Source organism: Heloderma suspectum, chromosome 2 (assembly GCF_057233095.1).
Source record: "Heloderma suspectum isolate Gila_16-S chromosome 2, 16-S_ref, whole genome shotgun sequence".
Lineage (NCBI taxonomy): Eukaryota > Metazoa > Chordata > Lepidosauria > Squamata > Helodermatidae > Heloderma > Heloderma suspectum.
In genome coordinates this window covers 197,817,595-197,832,749 of record NC_139459.1, presented here as the reverse complement: position 1 = coordinate 197,832,749, position 15,155 = coordinate 197,817,595, and the positions used below count along the sequence as shown (strand labels likewise).

The 15,155-nt window shown below is 47.4% G+C and overlaps 1 protein-coding gene across 5 annotated transcripts in view; it reads right to left on the bottom strand.

Annotated features, from left to right (window-relative positions):
• TOM1L1 (target of myb1 like 1 membrane trafficking protein) overlaps positions 1–14,534 on the bottom strand; it is a 55,562-nt gene extending 41,028 nt beyond the window's left edge. For 3 of the 5 annotated variants that reach the window (XM_084837225.1, XM_084837226.1, XM_084837227.1), the window contains exons 1-3: positions 14,121–14,534; positions 11,503–11,587; positions 4,012–4,090 (exon numbers count right to left, since the gene is read on the bottom strand). In XM_084837225.1, coding sequence (XP_084693351.1) covers positions 4,012–4,090; positions 11,503–11,587; positions 14,121–14,400 — 444 coding nt within the window. In that variant the 5' untranslated portion in view covers positions 14,401–14,534. The remainder of the gene's footprint in view (positions 1–4,011; positions 4,091–11,502; positions 11,588–14,120) is intronic. The other 2 variants (XR_014788152.1, XM_084837228.1) reach the window with 1 other exon arrangement.
• Positions 14,535–15,155: the final 621 nt, after the last annotated feature.

The window sequence follows — 15,155 nt, the reverse complement described above, 5'->3', positions numbered from 1 at the left end:
TACAGAAAACACAATGCAACCTTCCTACTGTCCCGGAGAACTAACCGACATATCCTGTTTGCTCCTGGACTCAGAGCTCTTTATGTTCCATATAGATGCAGGTTTGAGCAGTAACATGAATTCTGGAATTTGGCAGAGTCTGATCTTGTCTTTTCTTCTACTTTATTATCAAAAGAATCTGTTTTCCATTCCTCATAGCTACCAAGAAAGTGTCAGAGCTACAGTTCCCTCCTGTTCATGTAGGCCAGCCTTCCCCAGCCTAGTGCCCTTCAGATCTTTTGGACTTCAACTGCCATCAGCTCCAGCCAGCAAGCCAGGAGTCAGGAATCCTGGGAGTTGTAATCCAAAACATCTGGAGGACATCAGGTTGGGGAAGGCTGATGTAGACTGTTCATTCGGCTGAGAAGCAGGCTCCAGTCCACAAAAGCAAGTGCCACAATGAAGATGGTAGTCTTTAAGGTCCCACAGCACTCTTTTGTGATAACAGATTTCACACACACCGACCCCTTGGACTCCACTGATGGGAATCTTGGCAGGGTGGATGGACTTGTAGTACCCCCCCCACACACACACACACTACTTGGAAACTCCAGCCACCATTGAGTAGAACAAACTATGGACAGAGTTTGTCCATATTTTCACACAAGATACAAAATCTCAATGGATTACAGTCAACTCTCAGAGTTGCTAAATCACATATTATGTACTGGCCACTTCAACAGACTGAATTAAAATGTTCATCTCCTATCCTCATCACTGTAGAGGAGAAAGACACAATAGGATGATATACTCCGTGAAACCTAGAAGGGAACCCAGCCCAGAACTTTTGGCTGAAAAACTTGACATGTTTTGAGAAAGTGTATGAATTAAAGGGGAAAACAAAAATTAAAGATATTCATTCAGAACCAGATTCAATCCATCGATTAATCAGCATGGTTCTGTAACTTCTGGAAAAAAAGGATCCAAGTCCTGAGCCACCCCCAAATTAGGGGCAAAATTCAGTTTTGTATGGCTTCAGTCACAACAGAATACTGCTAGTCACCTGTTTGCCCCAATTACTTCCTAACTTACGGTAATCATGCGTTTGCAAAACAAATACCACAAATTCCATACTGCTGCATAATAGACTATGACCAACGAGGTAACTCCATGTACAATTAAAGAACTGTCAAATCGCTTTTGCCACTATGTGTGGGTCTGCCATTTTTAAATATCAAAACAAAGGGAGTCACATACTGCTGTCTGTCATTACAGTTCTGTAGGTTTAAATCAATGGCCCGGTTCACATTGCATCAAACTGTCCAGCCCATATCACCATTTGACAGCACTGGCCTAGATAAGAACCCGGGAAGGAATGGTAAGAAACACCCATAAGAAAGGTCACATTGGGTTAGGACAATGGTCCATCTATGCTGGACATTCCCTTTCAAGCCTAGAGTTCATAACCAACACCTGATAGTAAGAGCCATCTCCTATTATTTGTCCCCCTGTGTGGCTAATAGCATGCAGGTTACACAATTAGCTCACAAGGCTTGCAGCTAACAGTGCACCTATTCTCCATAACATTTAGCTAATCTCTAGCTATTTATTTTAGAACTTTATTTGTACCCCCATTTCTACCAAAAAATGACATGCAAGGCGGCTTACAGAAACAATTAAAATTGATTAAAACAATGAAACAATATATTACAGTACAATAAAAACATAACAATTACAGAAAAAATATTATTAAACGCAGCACCCCCTTACAGACCAAAGGTCTTCTTAAATAAAGCAGTCTTTGCCTGCTGGCGGAAAGGCAGCAGAGAGGGAGCAAACTTAGCCTCCCTTGGGAAGGGGTTCCACAGCCTGGGAGCGGCTGAAAAGGTAATCTCTCAGGACACTACCAAACACACCTCTGAAGGCAGCAGTCTTGAACGAAGGACCTCTCCAGAAGATCTTTAAAATGGTGTGCTATTTATCACAGCATCCTGGATGTTGTGCTGGATGGCACAAGTTAACTTCCTGTTGTATAATGAAATTTGTCCTTGAGCTCATCTTAAAACTCTATCTGTTTCAGTAGATCATCTTCAGTTCTTGTATTCTGAAAGCGGGTAATTGTTCTTTGTTCAACTGTGCTGCTGGTTTTATACATCCCTATCGGGCCTCCTCTCCATTCTCCTGTTATACAAGTTAACAGAGGGCTCTTTGGGCTAATCCTTTCAGCTAGTTCAAACACTCAGTGACTGGACTTCCGCTCATGCAAGGGGAGTTCCCCTTACTCTCCTCTTCCCTGCACTCACCATAGCTGGTCCAGAAGGCCCCCCAACCCTCCAGAACAGATTGGAAAGGTGCACGGGGAACTGTTCCACCAGCAATTTCCATTGAGTTGATGGACGGCCAGCACTGGATACAACCCTTTTTTGCCAAGATAAAAATCATCTGTCCCCTTGATTGTTTCAGGGTGCAATCCTTTGCAACTTTAGACAGAAACAAAGTCCTACAACTCCCAGCATGCCCCAGCCATCCTGGCTGGGGCATGCTGGGAATTGTAGGACTTTTTTCCATCTAAACATGCACAGGATTGCACCCTTTGTTGCATGTCTCTTGTTCTCCTATATTCTTTTTGAGATGGGGCCACCGGAATGGCACACAGTATTCCATATGATGGTATTTATGATGCCTACTCTTATTTTAATCCCCATCTAATTAAGTGTCCCAACTAGTTCCTTCAGTACAGGACTGCAAATAGAATTATACCTAGAAGATCATGACCTGATTTGGAAACATCTTTTTTTTTTTTTCACCTGAACATTCAACCAGATGACAAGATCTATGTAAATCTAAAACATGCATCTGGCATTTTAAAACTGGTTGATCAAAATAAAAGGCAGTATGCATGGCTGGCTATAGAATGCTGGAGTTGTAGAACTTTTTTCTGTCTAAACATGCATAGGATCGCACCCTAAGATATTAATCCATGCTTCCCAATACTGCACTTCTCCCCTCACCCTGCTCCTATTTGCCACCTTGAGTTTGGTGAGGAGGCAGGACAGAAATACATTTATAAATACTTTTTTCCCCACTGTGCCATCACAGACCAAAAGCTTTCTACTATGACCTCAAGATCTCTCCTATCTATGCACATCCAATTCCAAGCCATCGATGTTTGTATGTGGTTAAGAATATTTGTCTCAATGGACTTTAGCTTGCACTTACCAATACTGAAGTGCATCTTGGCATGTCATGATATTACGGCACTCTCTGAAGTGGAAGGCTGACAGGAAAAAGCCCTTTGGCAGAACAATAACAATACCCTGCATATGATGTCACTTTGTCCCATCCTAGATAGTCATTATCCTTAGTGCTTAATTTAAAAAGATGGCGGGGGGGGGAAGCGAATTTCTGAGTAAGATGCTAAACACCATACTACAGGGTGGCTGTGATGATGCCACAGTGGTAAGGAATGGGCACTTTGCACATGGTTCAGGGGCCCTCCCTCTCCAGCAGATGTGTAATATGGGAGATTCAGTCTCTGAATAAGCTTCCAGGACCCAACACTCGCATGCCCAGGTTGCAATGATGCACTGCTTACTCTTTAAAAGGGATAGTGACCCTATTATGACACCCGGCAGTGTCCAATTGGGGAACCGGAAGAGAACCAAATGCTTTGCCACCTGATGTCACTGCAGGCAGAATTCCATCCCTTCCGCATCATCTTGGCTCAACTCCCACTGCCAGTCCCAAGAAGTGGAAGGCAGAGGTCAAGGTATAATACATTTTCTGCTCTGACTAGCAGCAACAGCCACCTCAGTGAGGATCCAGATGGCATTCCCCTAAGCGTTACCCAGAAAAGGCACTCTCCATCCCATGGAGTCCTTCTTTGACGTGCCAGAAAGTTGTTGTGAACATTTCTGCTCAAAGAGGCTTCCTCCCACACCCGGCTCTGATCTAGAGAAATCCTATGTATCCCCTTCATCGCTAGCAGTGCTACACAGACTGTTGCGTAAGAGTCGAGAGTGTTGTACTTACAGACAGGGTAAGACGAATCTCGACGTGATTGCAGTTTTTGGAAAGCCTTTTTCGTAATGCTCGGATTGCATCCTTTGGTCTGTGGTTATAAGACAGAAAGCCAGAGAACAGTAACGATTTAACATGTTATTTACTCAGAGATAACTAACCAGAGATATGGGATCTGATGCCCTGCTGTGTTCATTTCTTGTTGAAATCCCAATAGAGGAAAAAAAAAATTAGACTGGAATAATGCATTATATTTTAGTACTAGCAAGATCACTATCTTTATGATGGGTGGGCTGTGTGCAGGGGGTTTATACAAGGCATACTGGAACAGCTGCATAGTTGGGTTGGCAGCATCCCTATTACTGAAGAATGGGTCACACATGGTTGGGTGGTGGGCAAAGTTTGTTCTCACCTCAGTAGTCTCCCAAAGTACAGTGTGTTACATTTCCCTGAGGACTGGGGAACCTCTGTGGCCCTCCAGATGTTGTTGGACTCCAATTCCCTTCAACCCCAGACAATGTGGCCAACTGGCAAAGATGATGGGGACTGTAGTCCAACAACATTGGGGGGCACAGATTCCCACCTCTGCCCTACAGGCACGAAAAGCAACCATCACATTTACATGGGAGAAAGTAGAATAGTGTATCCAGTGATACATTGGGGTGAGCTTTAAACCTTCTCCCTTTCCCTAGTGACCTCCAGTGTTCTCAACCTTTGAGAACCCAGCCTGCACCCATCTGCATAACAATCCTAGGTTTTGTCTCTTAGTCATGCTAGAGTGTGACAGCTTGGTTGGAAATGGTGAGATAGATGTATCATCACTTAACTAATACAAATAATATAAGGCAGCGGCAGGTCATACTTTTTTTGCTTTGTTTTTTGCAACGGATAAGTCTATGTAGTAGAATGAGAAGTTCTCCGTTCTCTATGCGACACTTCAATGTGCAGCATTTACAAGTATATTCAGCAATAACAACACTCGGCACAATTCTATGGGGATGGCTATAAGCCTCCGAACTCAGCGACTTACAGCCATCCAGTGCAGAGCGGAAGAGGCGATCTTCACCTCTGTGCTCCTCCCACTCTGCATTTTGGCTAGATGGATAGCTGGGGCTCTGCAGAGCAGGAGGGAAGGAGGCTGGAGAGGCCAGAGGATACGGTGTTAGGCCTCCCCAGCCCCTCCCCGCCCACTGGCATGCCCCCTTTCCCTCCTCTCCGCAGTGCTGTCCGTGCCAGCTGCAAGGGGAGGGGGCAAGGAGCTCGGATTCCTGAGTCCAAGGTCGGAGCGCTGTCTCCGATCTCAGATTCAGGAATCCGAACTATCCTACCCTCCTCCCCCCGGACTCTATCTAGGGGCCATAGGATTGCTCTCTTAATATTTAAATATCACATGGCAGAACCAAGTTGTCAAAGGAGATGGATTTTATTGGATCTATCTCTGCTTTCGCACTCACATCAGGTTAAGAAGAAGAAGAGGCGTTGCCTAAATTGTCACTCCCATTCTCCGAGGCCAAATGCTGACAACACTTGATTACCCTATCAAAAATTCCGTGGGCAAATTACGCAACACTAGGGGTGTTTACATCACTATCTTGGCTCTCTTCCAGTTTAATTACAGGATGCTTCAACACAATCTGGATAATTTCCCCCCATGCTAGTAGACAAACAAGTGCACTCCACCTCAGAGATGGCTGAACTATGGAGGGTGGATGTTTATCCAAGTATACTTTGCATGTATTTATAAATTTATGTAAAAGGTGCTGGAAAAGGGAGGAGAAACCTTTGTTCTTTGCTTTAAGAACTGTACGGGAAAGAGGAAGTGATACATTTTCTAAATACATTAATATATCAAAAACAAATTTACACAAGTGGTGGGGTTTTTTTGTTTTTGAAAAAAATAATGTTGTGTTACAAGAGCGAAAGGAGTGGGTTGGGGCTCACACAAGTCCCTCCGTCTTGTACTCTGTTTGTGGCCTTGGGAAAATCACATGGCAATTTAGTCCAGCACTGTTTTTCCCCAAATGTGGATATCTAAATGCTTCCAGGAAGCCTACAAGCAGGACAATGGCATCCCCCTGTTGTTTGTCCTCAGCGTTGGGTATTCAGAGGTATTATGGTCATATCCAAGGTTAGTTTAACTTAAGTCCCATTCATTTGAAAATGGAGGTTCAATTTAGTTAGCATGGTTCATGAGCAGTGCTGGGGTAGAGCAAGTGGGAGGAGCTTTAGGTGGGTGGAGAAGAGGAAAGATGTGGTGGCAGTGGGGGATTTGTGGCACCCTCACTTTCCAGAGTTACCAGTGACCACTGATTACGACACAAAGATCAAAGAATGAATGCTTAAGATCAAGAGTCCCCACTACAAGGGCTGAGGTTTCTCTAAGGCAGCGGTGGGGAACCTCTTCCAGCTCAAGGAACAAATTCAATTTCAGAGAAACTCTTGGGGGCCCCAATCCAGCAGTGGGTGGGGCTGAAGGCAAAAGGGGCAGGGCCAAGATCCCCCACATACCAGCACGTTTCAGCTTAAAACTTATTGCCAGTACCTGAGCCTTAGGAGAGTCATTTCTACCTTTTAGAATGTGGAAAAAACTGCACAACAGCTGTAAAACCCCCAAACAATCGGTGGTCAGGGGAAAGGGGGTGGGATCAGGAGAAGGGGGTGTGGCCATCAGAGGAAGCCGGAGGGCCGGATTTGGCCCCCAGTCCTGAGGTTCCCATTCATGCTCTACGGGGAAAGCTTTCAGTTTCCAATGCAACTCAAGCCGGTATGTTCTGATGCTACCAGTGACTTGTCTCTTTGCAGTCGATATCTTTGTTGCCCATCTAAGTTAACCATTAGGATCAAGAAACCCACAAACTCAAACTCACAATCATTTTGCTGTTCAGTGACCAGCCTTTGACTACAAAATTTCTGTGTTACAGCAGAGAGGCATTTTCTGCCATGCTGAAAAAACAGCATCACACTTCACATCCATCTATTGCCTCAGTCAGCCTCCCACAATCTGGTTCCTTCCAGAAGAGTTGGACTACAACTCCCATCATCCCTATTAATTCATTATATTTCTATACCGCCCCATAGCCGAAGAACTCTGGTCAGTTCACAAAACCCCCGGCCAGCATGGCCATTTTAATTCAGTCTACTGAAGTGGCCAGTACATAATATGTGATTTAGCAACTCTGAGAGTTGACTGTAATCCACTGAGATTTTGTATCTTGCGTGTAAATATGGACAAACTCTGTCCATAGTTGTTTTTTTCCTACTCAATTGTGGCTGGAGCTTCCAAGTAGGGAGTGTGCAGTGGGTACTACAAGTCCATCCACCCTGCCAAACTTCCCATCGGTGGAGTCCAAGGGGCCAGTGTGTGTGTGTGTGTGAAATCTGTTATCACAAAAGAGTGCTGTGGGACCTTAAAGACTACCATCTTCATTGTGGCACTTGCTTTTGTGGACTGGAGCCTGCTTCTCAGCCGAATGAACAGTCTACATCAGCCTTCCCCAACCTGATGTCCTCCAGATGTTTTGGATTACAACTCCCAGGATTCCTGACTCCTGGCTGTGCTGGCTGGAGCTGATGGCAGTTGAAGTCCAAAAGATCTGAAGGGCACTAGGCTGGGGAAGGCTGGCCTACATGAACAGGAGGGAACTGTAGCTCTGACACTTTCTTGGTAGCTATGAGGAATGGAAAACAGATGCTTTTGATAATAAAGTAGAAGAAAAGACAAGATCAGACTCTGTGCCAAATTCCAGAATTCATGTTACTGCTCAACCCTGCATCTATGTGGAACATAAAGAGCTCTGAGTCCAGGAGCAAATGGCATATGTCCGTTAGCTCTCCAGGACAGTAGGAAGGTTGCGCTGTGGTCTCTGCACTTTTGCAGCGTCTGCCACTTAGGTACAAGCACTTAGCTATTTTGATCGCCATGCATGCATGACTGAAATTGCTCATTGCATATTCTGTGTTACTTCCGGTATCTTGTTGAGCAAGGTCATTCTCAGGCTGGCCTAAGTGGGTTTCAGTTCCATGTCAGTAAACTGTACAGTAACTAGCTTTTAACCAGGACATGTTTGAACCGGGCAAGGGCTAGAGGGCCAGCAATATTGGCTATTCCCACTGGATAACACACAAGCTGAGGCAGAGATAAAGGGCTCACTAGCCCCTTCTCCCTCCACACCGCCCCACCTCGGTTCCCCACCTCGCCCCACCGAGTTCCCCACCTCGGGAACAGCAACAGAGGCAACAAAACCCTCCCTTTAGTTTACAGCACAACTGCTCACAGAGATGTGAAGGCTTGGGAAAAGCTGGGCAAATGCAGAAAAAACACAGGGTTCCCCCCACCACCCGCAAAGTTGAACACCAGGGCTTAAAAACAACAATACATTCCTTACGACAGCCTTCCCCAACCTGGGCCCTTCCAGATGTTTTTGCCGACAACTTCCATCAGTCCCAGCCAGCAGTGCCAATGATCAGGGATGATTGGAGGTTTAGTCCTAACCATTTGGAGGGACCCAGGTTGGAGAAGGTTATCTTAGAAAATATTTTCTCTTTCAGAGTACAACTGAAACACCTTTTAAAGCAGTGTTTCAAATAATATCACATGGCTTTGGATCTCTTCGACCCAAGATTCAAAAGTGGCTGGGCTGGCTGCAAAAGCATTGTTATTGCATTTCACTGGATTATTACTATTTGACTGCAGGTTTTTAGGGTGATTTTTACAAGTCATCCTGGAACTGTTTCTTCATCAAAAGACCTAGACTTCTGAAACTTGGCATGCATAGTAAAGGGACCCTAGGGGTGTGCACCTGAGGGTATTTTTTTAAAAAAATAATTAACTAGTTTTAATTAATTTGAATGTGACGATGTGGTTGAAGCCTGCAATAACATCTATAGTCACTAGGGGCAGTCTTCCCAAACTAGCATGTGGCTTTGCAGGTGATATAGTTTGAAGCCAGAGAAGATTAGTAGACCAGGGGACAAAGTTATATACCTGCCCACTCCCTCCTGCTGTTGGCCACCCCCCCTCAGGACAGAGCCCTCCCTTAGGGGGCTATATGGGTGCACCACAGCAGGGTCCATGCTTAGGGGTATCAGCGATCGTGCCTTCACTCAGACAGGACAGCAGCAATGCATCCAACTCTGACAGCTGTGTTTGCTTGATGGCTTCACCATATCAAACTAAGGACTATTCCTACCTTTGAAAAGCCAGGTCCATTCACTAGCTGGGGACCAGATGAGAAGCCTTTGAGAGCCCAATGAATGAAGCTGAATGATACAAGTCCTTGTATCTAAGTGGCAGACGCTGCAAAAGTACAGAATACACAGTGCAACCTTCCTACTGTCCCGGAAAGCTAACGGACACATCCGTACTGAATGAAGCGCTACAAATGCCTGGGATGTACATCGAAAGGTCTGATTCCTGGGATTTGGAAGCAAACCACCCGAGAGAGAGAGAGAAAAAGAGGTCTCTTCTTAACTGCTCTGTCCACTATTAGTGACGTTAGTGGACTATTGTGAAAGTCCATCTGAGGCAGTACTGCAGTTCTTAAGTAATTTACCAGAAAAGTCTATCTCAAGATGCGTTTGGGATTAGATGCTCAGTGGATCTTATTTGCAAATGACACACTTGAAGGAGATTTCCCACTAGATGCCCTGCAATTCCTGCATCAGAGACATCCTGGCAATAAAACCAGTGTCAATTGAGTGTTGGCCAGGGTTCACATCCCCATGCAGCTGCAATGCTCACTGGATGCCCCCACTCTCTCTCAGGCTATCCCACCTCACAGAGTTGTTGTGAGGATAAAGTGCTGCCCTGAGCCATTGGAAAGAAGGGGTGGATAGCAATATGATTAACCAATATCATGTTCAGATAATGGATTTCTCTAAAGGACTGGAGAAATCCACAGACTTGTTCCTTCCAGTCTTTCTTCTTCTAGACTTGTTATATACGTATTGCCCAATCTGTTTGTTAACTATGGTACTGTGAGTTCTTGGTAGTAATGTTTTTACAAATGTTTTATTTTAATGTATTTAAGAGAGCAATCCTATGTACCCTGGGAGAGCATCCCAGGGACCATAGGATATTTCCAAGTCCCCCTCCCAAGGCCGTAGACACTTCTATAATCTTGGGAGGTGGACTTTGAGCTCAGATCCCTCCCCCTGCTGCCTTGCAGATGCTGCAGAAAGAACTGCGGCACCTGCTTTCGAGGTTGCAAAAAATCGACCTTGGAAAGGTTCTGGGTAGGGTGAAAAGGAGGTGGGACAGTGGGCAGGGAGAGGAGAGACTGGGATCTGTAGTATCCTGCGGTCTCTCCAATGCACATCCCTGCCCACTGCCAGGAAGTAAGATAGACAGGTTCAATTTTAATTTTTGGAAGAACAGGAGGCAAGATCACCTCCATTCTCCTCCTGCTTTGTTGGCAACAGCCCGACAGGGCATCGGATTTTCAGAAACCTCCAAACTCAGAGGCTTCTGTCTATCAGCCTGCAAGCCCAAAGGATTTCATCCTTAAGGTATTTCAAAGTATTTTCTTTGTAAATCACTTAGAGATCTTTTTAAATATGATAAGTGGTATATAAAATTATTTAATAAAATAAATATTAAAAAGATAGTCTCTGCCCAGATTTTCCAACTTAGTTTACATACCAGGTCCATGGGATTTCATCCTGGATCCTCAGTACATTTACTGGGAAACAGTTCCCACGGATTTCAGCAGAACATGACTAATGTGCCTAAGGTTACAGTCTTAATACCCATAGGTTTCCTGCTTGTCTTGTTTGCATGAATATTCTAGGATCAGCCTCAATTCCTTGACATAAGATGTCGCCATTCAGCTGTCAGAAACCAACCGATTTCATAACAGGGTTTGCACTATTCAGTTAGGAACCATACACTCCAGGGTTGTTTGGCATGTTATGTTTTAAAATTGTATACCCTATATACATCTACAAAAATGTAATGCATATGCACAACCAAGATGTGTTTTCAGCTGGGGATAGGAGTGCATGTACCAGGCAGCTGGGATTGGCTGGAGCTCCCCAACGCATGTACATGCAAGATGGTTACCAACTAGCTTTTGCAGCTACATCTTTAACAGGAATGTGCAGGCAAAGCTTTTCCAACATGAAGATAAATGGTATTGTTCGCTATTTGCTGTTGATCAAGCTTCAGTTAAAGGCACAGCTACAGTGGCTGGTTGAAAGTTGGCAACTCCAACATGCATTTGAAAACATGAATTTCCCACCATGCAAGACAGTAACAACAACTCCTTATTGAAACTGAACACCAGAATTCCCCACTGTCTTTATACAAAGCCTTCTTGGTTCCCAAACTGTAAGAGTACGTGTACAAAGAGAGCAAACCAGGATACGTCAAAACATTTACATGGAAAAAACATCTTTATCTCAATTCAAACAAAGTCAAACTTTTAACGCTGGAGGCCAATTTATCTTATCAGGAAAACTGCATCCCATGGAAAGCAACTCACTAAAGAGTGATCACCAGCTTACCCTTCCTCAGTGGTGTTGATAATGTCACAGATGTGCATGAACTGCCCCCACTCTTCTGTCTGCAGTGCTCCAAAAGTAGCTCTTTCTGCAACAAAAAAGATTTAAATTAAAGGATCATGATGAAATGCACACACACAACTCCAGGCAAACCAGAAATATACCTTCGGTCATTTCAAATGACTGAGATGAGGACCTTTGATTTAAGAAGGCATTCCCAAAACTGACCAGAGACTTTGAAAGCGGGGGGAGGGGGGGGAGAGACAAGATAGGCATCTGTCAGGCAAGGTTTAAGCCTAGGAAATTCAGCTGATTGCAGAAGGTTGAATGTGATATACTTTCAACATTATGTTTTCATGTTTCCATGAAACATTCACAGTTGATTGGAGGATGCCCACCAAGACTTCGTGAAAGCTTCAGGAGTGCATCACTAGGTATCAGCAAGTAAGTACTTGGGACTAGAGCAGAGGTACTGAACCACTTTCAGCCTGAGACCTGAATTCCATTTTGGAGAAGCTTTCAACGGGTCGCATTCCAGTGGTGGGGAGGGCCCAAGGCAAAAAGGGAGGGACCAACAGTGCCAGCTGTTTTTAGCTTAAAGCTCTTTATATATATATATATATATATATATATATATATATATATATATATTTTAGCTTAAAGCTCTAACTGCCAGGAACAGAGCCTTAGGAGAGGTATTTCAACCTTTAAGAATGGGGAAAAAAACTGCACAAAAGCTGGGAAACAGCCGCCCAATTGGTGGTTGGAGGAAAGCAGCCATCTAGGAAACTCCAACCAGCCGGAGGTTCCCCACCCCTGGACTATGATGACCAAAAGCAAAGACACACCAAGCTTCTTTACCTTTAGTAATAACTGTTGTGCAAAGAGGGCATTTTTTTTGCAGGTGCTGCTTTTCCTGGCAGGGATGACAAGAGCTGCAGTTGCTGACACAAAGGGGATTGAACCTCTGCCTACTTTTGCTTCTCGTCCCTTGGGGCAATGCAGTATTGAGGGGATTGAAACTGACTGTTATCACTTCACCCTGGTGAGTTACTCAGTCCTTTGTGAGTCTTTAACCAATCCATATACTCACACAACTGAGCAACCTTGAAGCAAAAGGTTGCATTTCCCTCCCTTGTCAATTCAGCACAGGCATATGGGCGAAACAGGGATTCCAACATGCCTGCCTACTTTGAACATAGAGGCAAGGGCTGAAGGTTTTAGTCATTCCAAAGTAATGAATAAGACAAACAGGGGTGGCAAGGAGGAACGGACAAATGGGTCCTGGCCTCTAACAAACTAAACTGGAAGTCACCATTTCAAAGTTTCTTTTAAAGGCTAATCCAGACAGCAGATCCCCATGCCCTGGGGTCTGCTCTAAGGCACATGATCGGAGAGCACCAGAGAAGGAAGGAGGGGTCCTAAGGAAAGGCACTCCACATAATAACCAAGAACACAAGAAGAGCCCTGCTGGATCAGACCAAGGGTCCATCTAGTCCAGCATTCCGTTCACATGGTGGCCAAACAGCTGCCGACCAGGAACCCACAAGCAGGTCACGAGCGCAACAGCACCCTCCCGCCCATGTTCCCCAGCAACTGGTGTACAAAGGCTCATTGCCTCTGGTACTGGAGGTCGCACACAGCCATCAGGACCAGTAGCCACAGTAACTGCAAGGAGCCAGCCACGTTCTCCAGCCTGTGTCGTTCACATTAAGGGCAGCCCAAACCAAAGCACCCCATAGTGGGGGGGGGAGCATTGAAACTGTACCCCCTGGTTGGAACAACACAGGTGGCCCTTTGCGCTGCTGGATCCAAATTCAGAACAGCCAGGCAGGGAGACCTGCTGAGGAAAAGTCTTCATCTTGCCCTTTGACCTCCTAACTCAGCCTTTCACAATCGGGTGCCCTCCAGATGAGTCGGGCCACAGAGCACATCATTCCCAGCTAGCGTGGCCACAGAGATAAGGGTGCCACATTCCCCGCCCCAGTACTGAGAAAATGACAGGGAAAAAAGAAAGGACATGCAGCTGTTTAATTTCTGCTCCCGAGCCAGCTGTTTAAAGCACAGGACACTTCCGTGCAAGGAGCTGGTGTGGACTGTTGGCACCCTTATCTCTGTGGCCACACTAGCTGGGAACAGGGACCAAATGACCACTGTGGGCTGACAGCATAATAGGCATCCCCGGTGGGACCCCCAGAGTGGCAACAGGACTTGGTGCAGATGCCGCTGGGTTTCCATCGCCTGCCTGGAGCGACTGCGAAATATCAAGAGTTTGGCGAGAGTGCCCTCCAGAAGCTGGTTAGTTTCTGCTAAGAAGAGCCAAGAGGGATCCTCTGTCCTCCTCTGTGTAGATAGATACACCATAAAGGACCACAGGCAGCGAGCTGTCCAGCGGGGCCGCCCGGGGAAGGGCGTTGAGGCGCATGTCCAGGCCCCCACTCGGAGGGAGGCCCCAAAGCCGCAGGGGCGGCTGGCCCCAATCTGAAGCAATACGCAGTACCATCTCAAGAGATCATTAGACCAGGAGCCCAGAATCACCACCCCGCACCCACTGAAGCTGCCCCTTACACAGGGTCAGATCACGCATCCGCCCGGCTCACCACGGTCTCCTACGCACTGACCGGCTGGAGCGCTCCAGGGGTCCGGGAAGGGGTCCGGGACCCTGCCCCCCCCCCCGGCACCACAACGCAGGGTCGCGCCTGGGGCCGTGGGCACGCGAGGCACGTGGCCTGTCACGGAGCCACGGCTGCTCTCCTCCTCAAACCGGACGACGGCCTCGAAGGTCTCCGCTCGGCTCCGAGCAGGGCGGGGCAGGCGACGGGGCGACGGCAGGCACCGCTTACCTATCAGGTGGCCCACGGCCGTGCCGAAGGGATCCCTCTGGCTCTTCCCGAAAGCCATGCTTATGCGCGGGCGCCCTCCCTCTCCCCTCTCGGCACCAGCGCCGCCAAACTTCTCCGGCTCGCAGCCCCGAGATCTCGAGCTGCGACGGCCAGCTTGTCCTTACGCCGCCGCCGAGCCACCTTCCCCGATCTGGAGAGGAGGAGCCCGGCGGCCTCCAGGTGATCGCCCCGTGGCGCGTCCCACGGGCTGCTCGTCGGGGATCACGTGCTGCCGCGCTGGGACCTAACAGACCTGCCCGGGCTTGGAAGCGAAAGTGCGGGAAGAGCCTCCGCCGGCTCCCGCCCCCCGCGCTGCTCCCGGGGCAGAGCGCCCAACTCTCCCCCGGGGCTGAGCGTCCCCGGGCGGATCCCGCGCGGTCGCGAGCAGCGGCTTCAGCGCCTGCGGCCCAGGGACGCCCCACGCCCTGGGATGGACGCCGCAGCCCGCCGAGCAAGGGTGGGACTTCCTCTCTCGCGGTAAAGGCGAGGCTAGCCCGGGGGCGGGGGAGCTCGGCTGCGACCGACCCGGCGCGCAGTCGTCCGATCCTAAATGCGGTCACTCGGAAGTAAGTTCCGGAAGCCTCAACGGGCGCGGTGGGGCTGACTGCCCGGGAAATTGGGATGCGTGGGATGGCAGCCGGAGTGTCACAGGCGTCTTCCAAGCAGGCTGGCTCTTGGTTCGTGGACGGCTGACGGGTCACTGGAAACAGAGGTCATCTGGACGTTTGAAAAAATCCGCATCGCGTCTGTATTTGTTTTGCGCGCTCGAGCTGC